This window comes from Lampetra fluviatilis, chromosome 50 (assembly GCF_964198595.1).
Source record: "Lampetra fluviatilis chromosome 50, kcLamFluv1.1, whole genome shotgun sequence".
Lineage (NCBI taxonomy): Eukaryota > Metazoa > Chordata > Hyperoartia > Petromyzontiformes > Petromyzontidae > Lampetra > Lampetra fluviatilis.
In genome coordinates this window covers 4,876,757-4,894,085 of record NC_136324.1, presented here as the reverse complement: position 1 = coordinate 4,894,085, position 17,329 = coordinate 4,876,757, and the positions used below count along the sequence as shown (strand labels likewise).

Below are 17,329 nucleotides of genomic sequence, written 5' to 3'. Positions count from 1 at the left end.
GGGGTTATGGTTTGTTTACCTAGTGTGGTTAGGGGTTATGGTTTGTTTACCTAGTGTGGTTAGGGGTTAGGGTTTGTTTACCTAGTGTGGTTAGGGGTTAGGGTTTGTTTGGCTAGTGTGGTTAGGGGTTAGGGTTTGTTTACCTAGTGTGGTTAGGGGTTAGGGTTTGTTTACCTAGTGTGGTTAGGGGTTAGGGTTTGTTTACCTAGTGTGGTTAGGGGTTAGGGTTTGTTTGGCTAGTGTGGTTAGGGGTGAGGGTTTGTTTGGCTAGTGTGGTTAGGGGTTATGGCTTGTTTACCTAGTGTGGTTAGGGGTTAGGGTTTGTTTGGCTAGTGTGGTTAGGGGTCAGGGTTTGTTTACCTAGTGTGGTTAGGGGTTAGGGTTTGTTTGGCTAGTGTGGTTAGGGGTTATGGTTTGTTTACCTAGTGTGGTTAGGGGTTATGGTTTGTTTACCTAGTGTGGTTAGGGGTTATGGTTTGTTTACCTAGTGTGGTTAGGGGTTAGGGTTTGTTTACCTAGTGTGGTTAGGGGTTAGGGTTTGTTTGGCTAGTGTGGTTAGGGGTTAGGGTTTGTTTACCTAGTGTGGTTAGGGGTTAGGGTTTGTTTACCTAGTGTGGTTAGGGGTTATGGTTTGTTTACCTAGTGTGGTTAGGGGTTAGGGTTTGTTTGGCTAGTGTGGTTAGGGGTTAGGGTTTGTTTGGCTAGTGTGGTTAGGGGTGAGGGTTTGTTTGGCTAGTGTGGTTAGGGGTTATGGTTTGTTTACCTAGTGTGGTTAGGGGTTATGGTTTGTTTACCTAGTGTGGTTAGGGGTTAGGGTTTGTTTACCTAGTGTGGTTAGGGGTTAGGGTTTGTTTGGCTAGTGTGGTTAGGGGTGAGGGTTTGTTTGGCTAGTGTGGTTAGGGGTTATGGTTTGTTTACCTAGTGTGGTTAGGGGTTATGGTTTGTTTACCTAGTGTGGTTAGGGGATATGGTTTGTTTACCTAGTGTGGTTAGGGGTTAGGGCGAGTGTCTGGTTGGATGGTGTGCCTCCCTCTGTCTCCCCATCTGTCTCTCTCTCCGTGTTGCTCCGTGTGTGCCCTGCTCTCTGTCCGTCTCCCCATGCACCTCTCTGCCTCCCCTTGTGTCTCCCCCGTGTGTTTCTCCATATCTCTCCCCGTGCCACCGCATCTCTCCCCACCCATCCCTCCGCACGTCTCCGTCTGTGTCTCCCGCGTCTCCGTGTCGTCTCGTCTCTGCGCGTGGCGACCTCCCGGCCCCCGTCACCTCTCGCGGTTGAACTTCAGCGAGTGGAGGATCGCCGGCCGCTTCTGCCGCAGGTTCCAGAGGTTGAGGCTGTCGTCCGCAGACACGCTCACCAGAGCGCCCTGCCACGCAGAGACACGGGGCCACGTGGAGACAGGGGGACACGCGGAGACACGGGGCCCAGGTCAAGAGATGTGGAGACACAGAGACTGCCGTCCGAAGACACGCTCACCAGGACGCCTTGCCGCGCAGAAACACGGGGACATGGGGAGACACGGGGATACGTGGAGACAGGGGGACACGCGGAGACACGGGGCCCAGGTCAAGAGATGTGGAGACACAGAGACTGCCGTCCGAAGACACGCTCACCAGGACGCCTTGCCGCGCAGAAACACGGGGACATGGGGAGACACAGGGGACGCGGGAACACGCGGAGAAACTGGGACACCCCAAGACAGATGGAGAAACGGAGACACACCGAGACAAGCAGAGACACACACCGAGATGCTCGGACACAAACAAGCAGACAAATATGCACACACGGTGGAGGCACGTGGTCCCAACCGCATGGCAACGTTGTTGGCCCAATCCTATTGAACGTTTGTTTACCAAGTGGCTCTTCTTCTCGGAGGGCCCTGCTGAGTCTTTCGCATTGGGGGGCGATCACTGCCGCAGCAGCCACGCGATCCCCCACCGGACACGTGACCGTGACACAGGTGCACGACCGCAAGACTCTCGCGAGAGTGGAGGCGAGGGTGGAGACAAGTGGGAGGCCAAGGGTGGAGTCACGGTGGTGAGATGTTAACTACCTCGCCTGCTATACAGGAGGGCATGGGTTCAATCCCGACCCTGACGCCTGCATGTTTGAAGTTTGTGTGTTCTCCCCGTGGTCGCGTAGAGTCCTCCAGGTTGTTCCCTCCACACTAAGAATCAACGTGCGTTCGGAGTGTTTGGCTGCTGTCAATTTCCACGTGTTGATAAGCCACTTCGTTGAGCTATCGTTTGTGAATGCCAGGTCGCTTCTGAAAAAAGCCTACATAGCTCAGTGGGGCCTTACCTGGTTAAATCAAGATAGTTGATCGTTTTTTGTTATTTTGTTTCAACGTCCGCTGCGAGCGAAACAGACGGAGCGGAGCGGTCGCGTTACCGCGTTTCGCATGCGGCAATAACCGGGGCGGCCGCTCGGAATTCGAACCGCGAACTTCCACGGCGAGCACGCCGTGTGGCGGCCTCGTCATCGTTGGGCCTCGTCAGCGAAGTAGAGCCACCTCGTGCCAACACCTCCGTGCCGACCGAGCGTTTGGAGGCCTGGGCTCAGCTGTCGTGGCTCTTGAATGGTCCGGGATGGAGAGACTTGCTCTCAGACTATATACATATTGTCAGGAGTTACACACAAGAATGGTCACAGCAATGTCCTTTATTCACCCAGGAAAGTCTCAGCGAGTCTCAATACTCGTTGTCAGGAGGGTCGTGCTGCTGCTGCCACTCCGCTGGGATGTTTGCGGCGTGAATTCCGTGGTTTGGCGATGAGAGTTTTGGCTTCGTGTGTGGAGGAGGAGGCAACTGGAGAAGCCCGGAGACAAGCCCAGCAGCAACGCGCCGCCGTCCACGAGGGGGAGACGCGTGGCTCCGCCACTTCCTGGCCTCACCGCACTGCCTGCCCACACGCCTACAACACCTGGCAAGCCCTGCTTGCTTGCTGGTGATCGTGGTGGTGGTCGCCTATGCAAACCGGAGCACACGGAGAACACCCACCGCGCATAGCAAGGAGATAAAACTCGCACCTCCGCACAGATGGATTCATTCCACAGCCTCAATCCATCCAGTGAGCAGACCAAATCTCTCTGTGGATCTCACCCATCACGATGCTGCAGTCCACTTGCAGTCCCCACGCCTGCAACAGCCTGGCAAGCCCTATAGGTGACAGTGGTGGTCGTTGTTTTCCCAATCCAATTGTTAACCAGGCTCAAGCCCCTGCTTAGCTTGCGAGATCCCATGACATCCGGTGCGCCGAGGGGCGTTTCGGTCTTTGATCTTTCGCAGCGTCGCATGCGGTGCCAAGTCCAGGAGCGCCTAACGCCACCCGGCCGCAAATCACTCCCACGGGCAGCAGCAGCAGACAACGATTTAGGGCCCTCGCCCCTAACCCCCATGGCAATAACCCCTTCCACTTCCCGTCGTGTGCGACGGTCCACGGGGCACCGCGTGTGTGCGTGCGCGTTAAACATTACACGCAAGATGTTTACGACGCGTTCGTAAATCCGGTTTAAAACCGTAAAGATCTCTCCGCTCTCACGAACTTTCAGCCGCCCCCCACCCCACCACCACCCATTTGAGGCCACGTGGTTAGCAGCGTGTCGACCGCTTGCTTTGTTACAGAGGGGGTGGGGGGGGGGGGGGTAGGTCGCGGTTCGGATCCAGTGGGACGCCCGGGTCAACGCTGCCGCCTGCGTACGTCGACCGGGATGCTACCGGCCGTCAAAGATCCCCGCGAGACCGTTGGCAAGAGGAGGCCCGTCGCTTGCCGGCGTCGGAGGTCCCAAGTTTTTCCGCCGAGTTTAAGCGAAAAAAAATCCCACCGCAAATGACACCTTGTGGATTGGTAGAGCAGCATCTGCAGCGGCGCGTGAAACGACGTTGGCAGGACTCTCCCGAAAAGTGTTCGCGAGGCTTTGCCGGGCGGCGCGCACGGGACGATCGCCCACGGGGGTGGCACCGCCGCTAAAGGGGCAGCGCGGCGGGTGCAGCAGCGTTCGTAGCGCAGTGCGCCAACCGCTGCGCCACCGCTCGTCTGTCACCACTACCACCGTCAGCAATCGCCGTCGTCATCGTCGTCACCGCCACGTGCACAGAGCGAGGTGCGACAACGGCGAAGCGATAGGGGCTCACGTGAAGAGGGGCAGAGATGAGAGGGAGGGAGATGGAGAGAGGGGAGAGAGATGGAGAGAGGGGAGAGTGAGGGAACGAAGGGGAGAGTGTGGGGAGAATGTGGGGAGAGCGGGGGAGAGAGAGTAGAGAGAAGGAGGGAGAGATGGGAGAGAAATGGGGGGGAGAGAAAGAGGGGTAAAGGGAAGCCAGAGAGAAGGGTTAGGGGTAAGGCTCATCAATAGAGGGGGGAGAGTGAGTGAGGAGGAGAGTGAGAGAGGGGGGAGAGCGAGTGAGGGGGGAGAGCGAGTGAGGGGGGAGAGCGAGAGAGAGAGCTCATTAGCGCAGTGCTCTGCGCTTTGTTCTCTGCAGACCAAACAGCACGTGTGGGTATGAGAGCGTTCGTGTGTGCGTACGCGTGTGTTTGTATGTGTGTGGACCCCCCGAATGGAGAATCTTCGCCGGTTGGAAACATTTAGGCTGGCCTGCCTACGATCCATCCTGGGTTTAACCAGGGTGGATTGTGTGAGGAGCTTACAAATCCTTGAAAGATCTGGGCAAAGTCCCATCGGTGAGCTCCTCCGGCAGGCAAGGCTGCGTTGGCTGGGTCATGTAGCCCGCATGTCCAGCCACCGCATGCCTAAACAGCTTTTGTTTGGCCGGATCAAGGGGGCTAGACGGGCGCGGCACGGGCTAGAGAAGAGATGGAGTGATGTGGTACAGGAGGACGTGGAGCTGAGTGGACTTGCTGATGACTGGTACCAGCGGTGTCAAGATCGGCCTCTGTGGAGGAGGCTCGTGAAGGACGCTACTGGGCAGTTGGAGGCAGTCGCCCTCCAATAACAACGGAGGGCGGAGGAGCGACGCTCACAACAACGAACGGAGCGCCAGGTGGCTAAAGAACAGCAAGTTCGTACAGTAGGGGGCACAGATGGAGCATCAGCCAGTCATCTCAGTCATCTCAGTCAGTCGACCCGTGGCACCTGGGTCTGTCCCGTGACCTCCTGCCAGCGGGCGTTCGACACTTCACGTGGCCTCAAGGTGCACTTGGCCTGGCACAAGCGTCGTGGTGACGTCACCGCCACTTAGTGGCGAATGGCGGTTGTTGTTGTTGTACGTGTGTGTGTGCGTGTCTGTGTCCACGTGTGTGGGTCAGGCTGGATTGTGTGAGGAGCTGACGGTGCATCTGCCAGTCATCTCAGTCAGTCAACCCATGGCACCTGGGTCTGTCCCGTGACCTCCTGTGCCAGCGAGCCTTCGATACTTCACGTGACCTCAAAGTGCACCTGGCCTGGCACAGGCGCTGTGATAATGTTGATGTGCGTTTGCGTGTGTGGGTATGACAGCGTGCATGTCACTGTGCATGCGTGCGTGCACGCACATCACTTGCCCCAAAAAAGTCGGTGAAGGCTTTATGGGGGATCTTTGTCTTTGTTCGTGTGCGCGTGTGTGTGGAGGAGGTCGTTATTTCTCGCAAACATCACTTGCCCCAAAAGTCTGTTAAGGCTACACGGGGGATCTTTGTCTTTGGAAGAGGTCTCACCTCGTTGATGAGGAACTGGAGCTGAATGACCGCGGCTCCGTTCTCGTGTTGGCAGTGGCAGTCAACACCAGGACGGCCCAGTCTGCGTATTCGTTAAGGGTCATCATCATCAGCAGTATCATCATCATCAGCAGTGTCATCATCATCAGCAGTGTCATCATCATCAGCAGTATCATCATCATCATCAGCAGTATCATCATCATCATCAGTGGCTACATTTTCGTTGCCATCACCATCAGGACCATCATTATCGGCATTATCATCGGCACCGTGATGCCGATGATCACCATTATCATTAATTGTGTTGGCCGAGAACAGGAATCCAACTCGGGCCACCGGGTGTCATAGCGCAGCGTAGTGCGAACCGCCACACCACGGCTCCCACCACCACCACCATTCTCACCACCACCACCACCACCCTCGTGGTCCCTTGGAGACGTGACACGTCCGGCCCAAGCACCACTCCCGATTGTCTCCCACAGTCAACACGGAAGCCTCTGTTGACTGTGTGTGGCGTGTGCCCTCCGATCCGCGCGTCCCTCTCCCTCCCCGCCACTCCCGTCACGTGTCGCCTCTCTTCCTGCGCTTCCCTGACGCACTCCTCCTTCAACAATCCACGTCCCATCGCCGCCGTCACTTCTCCTCCCACGCTTCGTGAGCCCGGCGCGCCAACCAAGCGGCATGAAGCCAACGGTCGTCACCGCAAATATTTGATTCAAAATGCGGCAGCGTAGAGAACGCGCCAGCCACGTGTACACGACGTGGAATACCCCCCCCTACCTTTCCCCTACCCCCTCCCCCACCCCGCCCACTCAGCGCCACGGTCATTATGGCCAATTAGCGCTTGCGTCGCGCGCGTGCGCTGCTTCCAATTAAGGGGAATCTAACTGTCACAAAGTGATAATTGGTGTGCGGCCCGGGGGAGAAGGGGGGGAGGGGCGGAGGTGTTGAGAGGGTGACGCCAGGTAAAAAATAAAAACTGTGAACACCGCAGTGGGAGCGGTGGCGCAGTGGTTAGCGCGCCCCTGCTCTCTGAACCCCGGGGCCACGGTGAACGTCGCCAGCGGTGTGAGCGACCGCCTGCTCCCGATTCTGCCAATAACAAAGGGGGCACACTGAGCAGAGAGCGTGGGGGGAGAGCGTGGGGGGAGAGGGGTGGAGAGTGGTGGAGAGTGGTGGAGAGTCAGTGACACGGGGAGTCGATCGTGGAATTTCTTTCTCAATCAATCCATCGATGGTCGGCTTCCCCTCTCGGTGGCTAAAGGAGGGGATTATTAATTGGCTTAAAGATCCCCCGACCCCCCCCCACCCCCGTGGCCGCCTCTGATGAGTATTGGAAGCGACTGCTACACGCTCAGTTGAACCTCAACACGCACCTTGCAAGCCACTGCGCAAAGCTGCGCATTCACGCGCGCACGTGCCCGAGTCCAAACACAAAAGGTCCCCCCCCCCTCCACGCCAGTGTTATATTCCTGCGCCCGGGATGCCGGGGCAAGTGCTGTTTGCGAGCACATAAACAAACGCACGCACACCACCTCCACCTAGCTTTGACAGTCCTCCTCCTCCTCCTGCTGCTGCCCATCATCCTCCTCGATGACACCGGTGGTGGAACCATCAACCTCAGTAGAACATCACCAGAGCGATACGCAAGCCCCATTCCCTCCGGAGTGCCACCGCCGCCGTGGTCTGCGGAACGAACCCCAAATTCCCGGAGCCCTCCCCGTCATGGGCAACATTGCCATCGTACACAAGACAAAGATCCCCCCGTATAGCCTCAACGGACTGTTGGGGAAAGTGCTGTGAGCGAGCACCTGTGAAGGCCGGCACGGCACACGAGGGGGTGGGTGGCCAGCGCCACGCCCGGCCGCCTTTGTCTCCCTAGTGGCGATGTTTAAACACCGCACCAGGTACACATTTGAGGCTGAGTCGACCTAGGGGAGGCCCATGACCGGTTTAGATAATCGTCACCGGTGCTGGCCATGAGCGGGAATCGAACTCGGGTCGCCGGGTTTGCAGCGCAGCGCGCTAACCGCTACACCACCGCTCCCCACGCACACACACACACGTACACACACGTACACACACACACACAGGTACACACACACAGGTACACACACACAGGTACACACACACAGGTACACAGGTACACACACGTACAGGTATACACACGTACACACGTACACGTTAACACGGCGAGAGCGACGCACGTGTTTGTGTATTCAGGTTACGCTAATTAAACACGTGGGTCGATGCGCGATGCCGGACGGAATCGTTAGGAGTGGCACGCGGAGACGGCGGGGGGGGGTATCCAGCTCACGTGATGATGACGACGACGACGATGATGATTGTGATGATGTGGGTTGATAGTGGATGTACTCATTCGAGGCCAAGTCGACCTAGGGGAGGCCCATCACCGGTTCAGATAATCGTCACGGTTGTTGGTTGGCCGTGAGCGGGAATCGAACTCGGGTCGCCAGGCTCGTAGAACGCAGGAGCATTGCGGTTAGCGCTGCGCTGCGCTACGAACGCGACGAGCGGAGTTCGATTCCCGCTCATGGCCAACACCCAGTGACAATTATATAAACCGGTCCTGGTCCTCCCCTAGGTAGACTCAGCCTCAAATGTGCATACCTGGTAAGGTGTGTGAACATCGCCACTGGGGAGACAAAAGCGGCCGGGCGTGGTGCTGGCCACTGGGGCTGAACGATTTGGGGAAAATATCTAATTGAGATTTTTCTGACGATTTGATTTGCGACTAATTTTTTTTAAAAGTCAAGCTTCAGTTCAATATTCACTGTGTAATAGATTTAAAACATGTGATGGAGCATTACCACATGATATCAACAATGCAAGGATGAGAACTTAAAAGATACGAATTTCTTCCAACATGTATTTATAAAAAAAAAATTGAAATAGAACAATCAAACATAAAACATTTGTTAAGTTAAATAATCAAATATAGAATAATAATAAAAAATTCCAATAAGAAAGTAAGAGGACTTTTCGCAGCCTTTGCGATTTGCCAATCGCTAACACATACACACAAAGACAAAGATTCCCCGTATAGCCTCAACAGAATGTTGGGGCAAGTGCTGTTAGAGAGCACCTTTGAAGGCCGGCATGGCGCACGAGGGGGTGGGTGGCCAGCACCACGCCTGGCCGCCTCTAATCGTTTGAGGCTGAGTCGACCTAGGGGAGGAGGCCCAGGACCAGTTCAGCTAATCATCACTGGTGTTGGTCATGAGTGGGAATCGAACTCGGGCCGCCGGGTTTATAGCGCAGCATGCTAACCCCTACACCACCGCTTCATAGGTGCTCGTTAGCACATACACACACTGCCACATACACAATGACACAAAGATAAAACAAAGATCCCCCGTATAGCCTTAACAGACTGTAGGGGCAAGTGCTATTAGCGAGCACCTATGAAGGCCGGAACGGTACACGAGGGGGTGGGTGGCCAGCACCACGCCTTTCTCCCCAGTGGCGATGTTTACACACCGCACCAGGTACTCATTTCAGGCTGAGTCGACCCAGGGGAGGCCCAGAACCGGTTCAGATAATCGTCACTGGTGTTGGCTGTGAGCGGGAATCGAACCTGGGTCTCTAGGTTCATAGCGCAGCTCGCTAACCGCTACACTACCGCTCCCCACAATGACACACACACACTGACACACACACAATGACACACACACACACACACTGACACACACACACAATGACACACACACACTGACACACACAATTCCTTAGCTGGACACCCTTCCCATGAAGCCCTTCACCAAACCCTGCAAGAGACAAATCCCTCACAGCAGATGAACAATTCGTATGATCCACAGAGGCACTCACGCCAACAACAACAACAACCACCACCACCACCACCAACCACCACCAACCTCTCTCCTCTCATCTCACTCCACTTCCTCTCCACACGCACTCTCCGCTCCAACAACCAAGGCTTTCTGCCGAAGCCTTCAGACAACATCATCAGCAACAGAAATAGAATGATCATCAGTCGCAACAGAACCAGCAGCAGCAACAGAAGCAACAATCATCGTCATCAGCAGCAGCAGCTGCATCATCATCACCACCACCACCACGCTGATGTGCTGCCACGGTCAGAACGTCGGAATTTTAATCCAGAGGTGGCCCGGGTTGGACTCCAGTTTAAACAACGGGGCCAGTTCCTCAGCCCCCCGCCCCCCCCCCCCTCCTCCAACGCCCCCCACCACCTCCTCTGGTCCAGCCAGCAGCAGCGTGAATGGGTTTCACCGCAGTGACGGCAACGCACGGCAGGTCCCCGTGTGGTGGTGGTGGTGGTGGGGTGACGCGCGGGTGACTCTTCAACACCCTCGTCAAACGTCGTCTCTGGTCGGCGTGCCAGTCGGAGCTCGTCCTGTGACAGATCCACGATGTTCAGTGGAGCCCCCCCCTCGCTCCCCTGCCCCCCCCTCGCTCCCCTGCCCCCCCTCGCTCCCCTGCCCCCCCCTCGCTCCCCTGCCCCCCCCTCGCTCCCCTGCCCCCCCCTCGCTCCCCTGCCCCCCCCTCGCTCCCCTGCCCCCCCCTCGCTCCCCTGCCCCCCCCCCCCGCTGCTGTCATATTGACTGCGCCCGTGAGATAGTGGCGGGGGGGTAGAGATAGGGATCGGGCTGATAAGACGGAGTCGGCAGGGACCCGCGACTCGCCTGACCTCCCCGTGTCTCCTTCACGCACAGCGACTGGAGTCTCTCCGTCTTTCTCTGTCTTTGTCTCTCTGTGTGTGTGTCTCTCTGTGTGTGTGTCTCTCTGTGTGTCTCTCTCTGTGTGTCTCTCTCTGTGTCTCTCTCTCTGCGCGTCTCTCTCTGCGCGTGTCTCTCTTTGCGCGTGTCTCTCTCTCTCTCTGTGTCTCTCTCTCTGTCTCTTTCTCTGTGCGTGTCTCTCTGTCTCTAGTCGAAAGCGTCGTCGGTACAAGAACGCGGGACAGCTAAGAGAGAGATCGAGCGAGAGAGCTAAGAGAGATCACACGAGAGGGAGGGGGCGATCACTGGCAGATGAGCGTGGACTTCAACAAGGTTTAGGGAGTGAACGGGCCTCTATGGGAGTATCTATGGGAGTCGATGGGCCTCTATGGGAATCTATGAGCCTCTACGCGTCTCTCCGGGTCTCTGTGGGAGTCTATGGACCTCTATAGGAGTCTAGGAAACATATATGGGCGTCTCTATGGGTCTCTGTGGGCACCTATGTGAGTCTCTGTGTGGGTCTCTCTGGGAGTCTCTATGTGAGTCTCTGTGTGGGTCTGTGGGTCTCTGTGAGAGTCTGTGGGTCTCTGTGTGGGTCTGTGGGTCTCTGTGAGAGTCTGTGGGTCTCTGTGTGGGTCTGTGGGTCTCTGTGAGAGTCTGTGGGTCTCTGTGTGGGTCTGTGGGTCTCTGTGTGGGTCTGTGGGTCTCTGTGTGGGTCTGTGGGTCTCTGCGTGGGTCTGTGGGTCTCTGTGAGAGTCTGTGGGTCTCTGTGTGGGTCTGTGGGTCTCTGTGTGGGTCTGTGGGTCTCTGCGTGGGTCTGTGGGTCTCTGCGTGGGTCTGTGGGTCTCTGTGAGAGTCTGTGGGTCTCTGTGTGGATCTGTGGGTCTCTGTGTGAGTCTGTGGGTCTCTGCGTGGGTCTGTTGGTCTCTGTGTGAGTATGTGGGTCTCTGTGTGAGTCTGTGGGTCTCTGCGTGAGTCTGTGGGTCTCTGCGTGGGTCTGTGGGTCTCTGTGTGAGTCTGTGGGTCTCTGTGTGGGTCTCTGTGTGAGTATGTGGGTCTCTGGGTCTCTGTGAGAGTCTGTGGGTCTCTGTGTGGGTCTGTGGGTCTCTGCGTGGGTCTGTGGGTCTCTGCGTGGGTCTGTGGGTCTCTGTGTGGGTCTGTGGGTCTCTGCGTGAGTATGTGGGTCTCTGTGAGAGTCTGTGGGTCTCTGTGTGGGTCTGTGGGTCTCTGCGTGGGTCTGTGGGTCTCTGCGTGGGTCTGTGTGAGTCTGTGGGCATCTATGTAAGTACATGGGCATATGTGCGAGTCGGAGGGTATTGCACATTGAACTTCTTTTGCACCATACGTAGCCAACCGCGCGAATCGGAGGCGTGTGTATACAATTGCATACGGGACCATGTACTCATTTAAGGCCGAGTCGACCTAGGGAAGAAGCCAAGTCCGGGAGCAGCTCAGAGAGTCGTCCCCAGTGTTGGTCGCCCGGGTTCGCAGCGCTGCACCCTAACCACTGCGCCACCGCTCCCCACACACAAAAAAGACAAAGATCCCCCGTATAGCCTGTAACAGACTGTAGGGGCAAGTGCTGTTAGCGAGCACCTATGAAGGCCGGCACGGCACTCGAGGGGGCGGGTGGCCAACACCATGCCCGGCCGCCTCTGTCTCCCTGGTGTCGACGTTTACACACCGCACCCGGTACTCATTTGAGGCTTAGTCGACCTAGGGGAGGCCCAGGACCGGTTCGGATAATCGACACTGGAGTTGGCCGTGAGCGGGAATGGAACTCGTGTCGCCGGGTTCGCAGCGAAGTGCGCTAACCGCTCCACCACCGCTCCCCGCACCCACACACACACACATTCTGACACGCGCGCTGCCGCCTGCCCACAGGCACAGCATTTTTCCATTTAAGAAACAACAAAACAGGAGAGAAGAAAAAATTTGAATAAATTTGTTTGCTCCATTCCTCCCGAACAGCCACGCGTCAAGCTGTCACGCGGTCTGCTGTCACGTGACGGGCGCAGCGCTGACCCCCCCCTACTCCTCCAGCATCGCGTGTCACCAACCGCCGCTTCCTTGCCCAGTTTGACTCTGAATAGGCGGGCAGCATCAGCATGAAGCGGAGACTCGCTCGCTGGACTGGCTTGGCCTGTTTGTCCGGCCCGGACTATTCACTGGCGAGCCAGAGACCGACCGCGAGCCACGTGGTCACACCCTGCTCCTCCTCATCCACCACCTCTTCCCTCTCCATCCTCCTCCTTCATCACCTCCTCTGCCACCTACTCATCTTCCCTCTACGCCACCACCTCCCCCTCCTCTCTTCCCTACTTCTTCCTCCACCTCCTCCTCCCCCACCATCACCTCCTCCACCATCACCTCCTCCTGTACCACCTCCTCCCCCTTCACTACCACCACCACCATCACCACCTCCACGACCACCTCCTCATCTCCCCACCGTCTTGCTGCCCCCATGCACACTTCACGTGCGTGGACGTAACGCTGGAGCCTCAACACGCGCCGTCAACAACACTGCGCCCTTAAACGTTTCTCATGGGCGACGGTTCGGGCAATCGCCCTTCATCACGACACACCGGCCCGTGTGCCGTGAAGAAGGGTCATTGCCACGTTGTCGTGTCTCTTAAGTGCTATGAAGGGTCAGTGCCCGAAACGTCGCCTATTCTATATTTTTCATTGTGTGGCCACAGTGTTAGTGACAATCGTGTTGGGTGTTGTTGTGGATTGTTGGTCATGATTGTGCACCACAGAAGCATCGCTTGAGGATGACGTCTTTAACCACCGAAACGACTCCAATCGGACGGGAGAGGGAACAGGTGAATGAGTGATCTGTGAATGAATTGAACGAACACGTGGATGAATGAATAGATGGATTGTGGGCGAACGAAGAACAAATAGTGACTGGGCGATTGAATGAATGGCGAATGAATAGCTGAATGAAGAACCTGGTTACGTTTCCAGCGCTGAAGGAGCAAACAGTGAATGAAAGAATGAACGAACGGACGGGTGAATGAGCGATTTGTGAACGAGCGCATGAAGAGAACGATTCGTTGACGAACAGACAGATGGGCGATCGAAGAACGAAAGGGTGAGCGCGCACAGGACCGAAAGGGGAATTTACAAACTGTGGAATGAATAATGTAAGAAGACCAATGCGATGTTGACAGCGCCAAAGGAAACAAGAACGAATGAATCAAGGAACGAGCGGGGACAAGTGAATGCCGAATACCAAAAAAACAAGGAAGAATACACGGGCGAATGACACAACGAGGCGTCAAGAATACAGAATGAAGAATGAGCGAGTGAGTGAGTGAATGAGTGAGCGAACGAGCGAGTGAGTGAGCGTGCGAATAAGCCAGGCGAGGGCTTTTGCTCCGGTTTAGTTGCTGTTGGTAGACACAAATAGACACAAGAAACAAAATAATAATTAGGCCCACTCAATGCGTGCGCTTCCTCCTCTCCCCCTACAACTCTCATTTGCATTCATTAGCGTGACTAATTGCCCCTAATGGGTGTAATTCCGGTGCCTGTCACGTGACGCCGAGACTGCGCGCGCCCCACGCGCACTGCGCCTGGTACAGGTTGATGACGATACTGCTGATGATGGTGATGCTGCTGATGGTGGTGGTGATCCTGCTGCTGATGATGATGATGGTGATGATTGTGCTGATGGTGATGACGATTCTGCCGATGAGGATGCTGATAATGGCAATGATGATTCTGCTGCTGATGGTGATAATGCTGATGATGAGCTGGGTAAAGTAAACAAGGGGCACGGGCTTCACCCATACACGTGATCATCAGCATCATCAGCAGAATTGACATCTTCATCACCATCAGCAGGAGCAGCGTCATCAGAATGGAAATAACTCTTGCTAAAACATCAAGCAACCCAGAGGGATTTGCAAAACAGGACCGCGCCTTGCTCATGAGGCCCAGACAAGTCAAAAACCGGTGCAGGGTGTAGCTGCTGCTGCTGCTTAAATAAATAGCCGATAATGATGTCATTACGCCACTGCATCGCGCAAGGCGACGCAACCGGCGGACACGCGGCGGCGCGCGACGATTCCGATGTTTTTCTGGCCAATTAATTTTCGAGGAGCCTTGCCACGCGTGGCGAGCAAACGGGGAGCACCACCCCACGAGTGCGATGGGACAACACTCCGTGCCACACACAAGGGACACACCAGGGACACACCAGGAACACACAAGGGGCACACCAGGGGCACACCAGGGGCACACAAGGGGCACACAAGGGGCACACAAGGGACACACAAGGGACACACCAGGAACACACAAGGGACACACCAGGAACACACAAGGAACACACAAGGGGCACACAAGGAACACACAAGGGGCACACAAGGTACACACCAGGAACACACAAGGGACACACCAGGGACACACCAGGAACACACAAGGGGCACACAAGGTACACACCAGGGACACACAAGGAACACACCAGGGGCACACAAGGGACACACAAGGAACACACAAGGGACACACCAGGGACACACAAGGGACACACAAGGAACACACCAGGGACACACCAGGGACACACCAGGGACACACCAGGGACACACCAGGGACACACAAGGGACACACCAGGAACACACAAGGGACACACCAGGGACACACCAGGGACACACAAGGAACACACAAGGAACACACAAGGGACACACAAGGGACACACAAGGGACACACCAGGGACACACCAGGGGCACACAAGGAACACACAAGGAACACACAAGGGACACACAAGGGACACACCAGGGACACACCAGGGACACACCAGGGACACACCAGGAACACACAAAGGACACACCAGGGACACACCAGGGACACACCAGGGACACACAAGGGACACACAAGGGACACACAAGGGACACACCAGGAACACACCAGGAACACACAAGGGACACACCAGGGACACACAAGGGACACACCAGGAACACACAAGGGACACACCAGGGGCACACAAGGGACACACAAGGGACACACAAGGGACACACAAGGGACACACCAGGGACACACCAGGAACACACAAGGGACGCACAAGGAACACACAAGGAACACACAAGGAACACACCAGGGACACACAAGGGACACACAAGGGACACACCAGGGACACACAAGGGACACACAAGGGACACACAAGGAACACACAAGGGACACACCAGGGACACACAAGGAACACACAAGGAACACACAAGGGACACACAAGGGACACACCAGGAACACACAAGGGACACACCAGGGACACACAAGGAACACACCAGGAACACACAAGGGACACACCAGGGACACACAAGGGACACACAAGGGACACACAAGGGACACCAGGGACACAACGGAGATGAGTCCGTTTGGCACGTCGGCTTTCGCGGCCAATAAATCTGGCCTGTTGCCTGATGAAGCTAGTTGTAATTACTGGTGAAACGTCGTCATCGGATTGTAAATGTTGTGGCTTGGCTCTCCCAATAGTGTTATGGTGCTTGTACCCGTAACGAATTGCCAAGTTCTGTTAATGTGACAAACCTTACTATCTTCTTGGTTCTTTAGGTAAAGTCACGTAGAAGGGAAATATTAAAATAAAAAAAATAAAGCATAATAAAATAATTCTCACGACGTTTCGGCCACAACGCAAGCAGCCGTCCTCAGGTGAAGAACAGGTCTGTCGGAAAGACAGTGTCTGAAACCTTACTAGTTGGCTGCGTCGGGTGGTGGCGGGTTTCAACGACGCATTCATATTTTGACGCGATCTAACCCAAATAAACCTGTATCATGGAGATGAGTCCCCACTTTTGCTGGACCGCCTTCTCCTGGCGAGCCAGGGTGCGGCATGTGATGTTGGTGATGATGATGATGCTGCTGCTGCTGCTGCTGATGATGCTGCTGATGATGATGATGATCATAGTTGCGAGGCACCACACTGCATATCGAGGACGAACCAAGGTCAGAATTGACATCTAATTCAGCTAACGCTTGCATCCAGCATTGGAGGGTCTGCTGATCTATCCACGGCTGCATGAAGACGAATTCTCGCCTCTTGGGACTGTGATGGATGGCGACAGCTTGGGGGAAATCTTCATCCAGCAGTGGATCCATCACGGCTGCTGCTGCTGCTGATGCTGCTGGCGATGATGGACGAGGGAGATGACCCAAGCACGGCGTTAATGAATGCGAGTTCACGCAACGCGCAAGCCAAGCAAGGCCTGGCCTGCGGGACCCCATCAACCAACCACCCCTACACCCGGTCAACCAACCACTTGTCCACCCGGTCAAACAGCAACCCCTCCACCCGGTCAACCAACCACTTGTCCACCCGGTCAACCAACCACTTGTCCACCCGGTCAATCAGCAACCCCTCCACCTGGTCAACCAACCACTTGTCCACCCGGTCAAGCAGCAACCCCTCCACCCGGTCAACCAACCACTTGTCCACCCGGTCAACCAACCACTTGTCCACTCGGTCAATCAGCAACCCCTCCACTCGGTCAACCAACCACTTGTCCACCCGGTCAACCAGCAACCCCTCCACTCGGTCAACCAACCACTCCTACACCCGGTCAACCAACCACTTGTCCACCCGGTCAATCAGCCGTCCACTCGATCAACCAATCAGGCAGAGTATACCTGGGCTGCTGCTTAAAGACGTTGTTTCCTATCGCGCCACCCCTCCCGCCTCCCCCCAACTCCCAACCCCACCGCTCCCACCGCCCCCACCGCCCCCACCGCCCCCTGACAACTGGGGACAACTCAAGGACACGTCGGGGGGAGGTATGTCACTAAAGACCCCGAACACGCCCCCCCCCCCAATCCCAACACATCCCACAACGCCAGATTGTCTCGATGACGAAACAGACGCCGAGGAGTGCTGCCTGCGTAGGGGGGGGGGCTTTGTCTTTGTATCTTCACCGTCTGTCCGTGCTGTACGCGTGCCGAGTGCGCG

General features: G+C 56.0%; 1 protein-coding gene across 1 annotated transcript in view; it reads right to left on the bottom strand.

Annotated features, from left to right (window-relative positions):
* Positions 1 to 17,329, bottom strand: part of LOC144948547 (syntaxin-binding protein 5-like) — a 95,665-nt gene that overhangs the window by 45,698 nt on the left and 32,638 nt on the right. Inside the window, exons 8-11 of the mRNA XM_078878116.1 lie at positions 7,027 to 7,047; positions 6,689 to 6,742; positions 5,651 to 5,732; positions 1,264 to 1,364 (exon numbers count right to left, since the gene is read on the bottom strand). Coding sequence (XP_078734242.1) covers positions 1,264 to 1,364; positions 5,651 to 5,732; positions 6,689 to 6,742; positions 7,027 to 7,047 — 258 coding nt within the window. The remainder of the gene's footprint in view (positions 1 to 1,263; positions 1,365 to 5,650; positions 5,733 to 6,688; positions 6,743 to 7,026; positions 7,048 to 17,329) is intronic.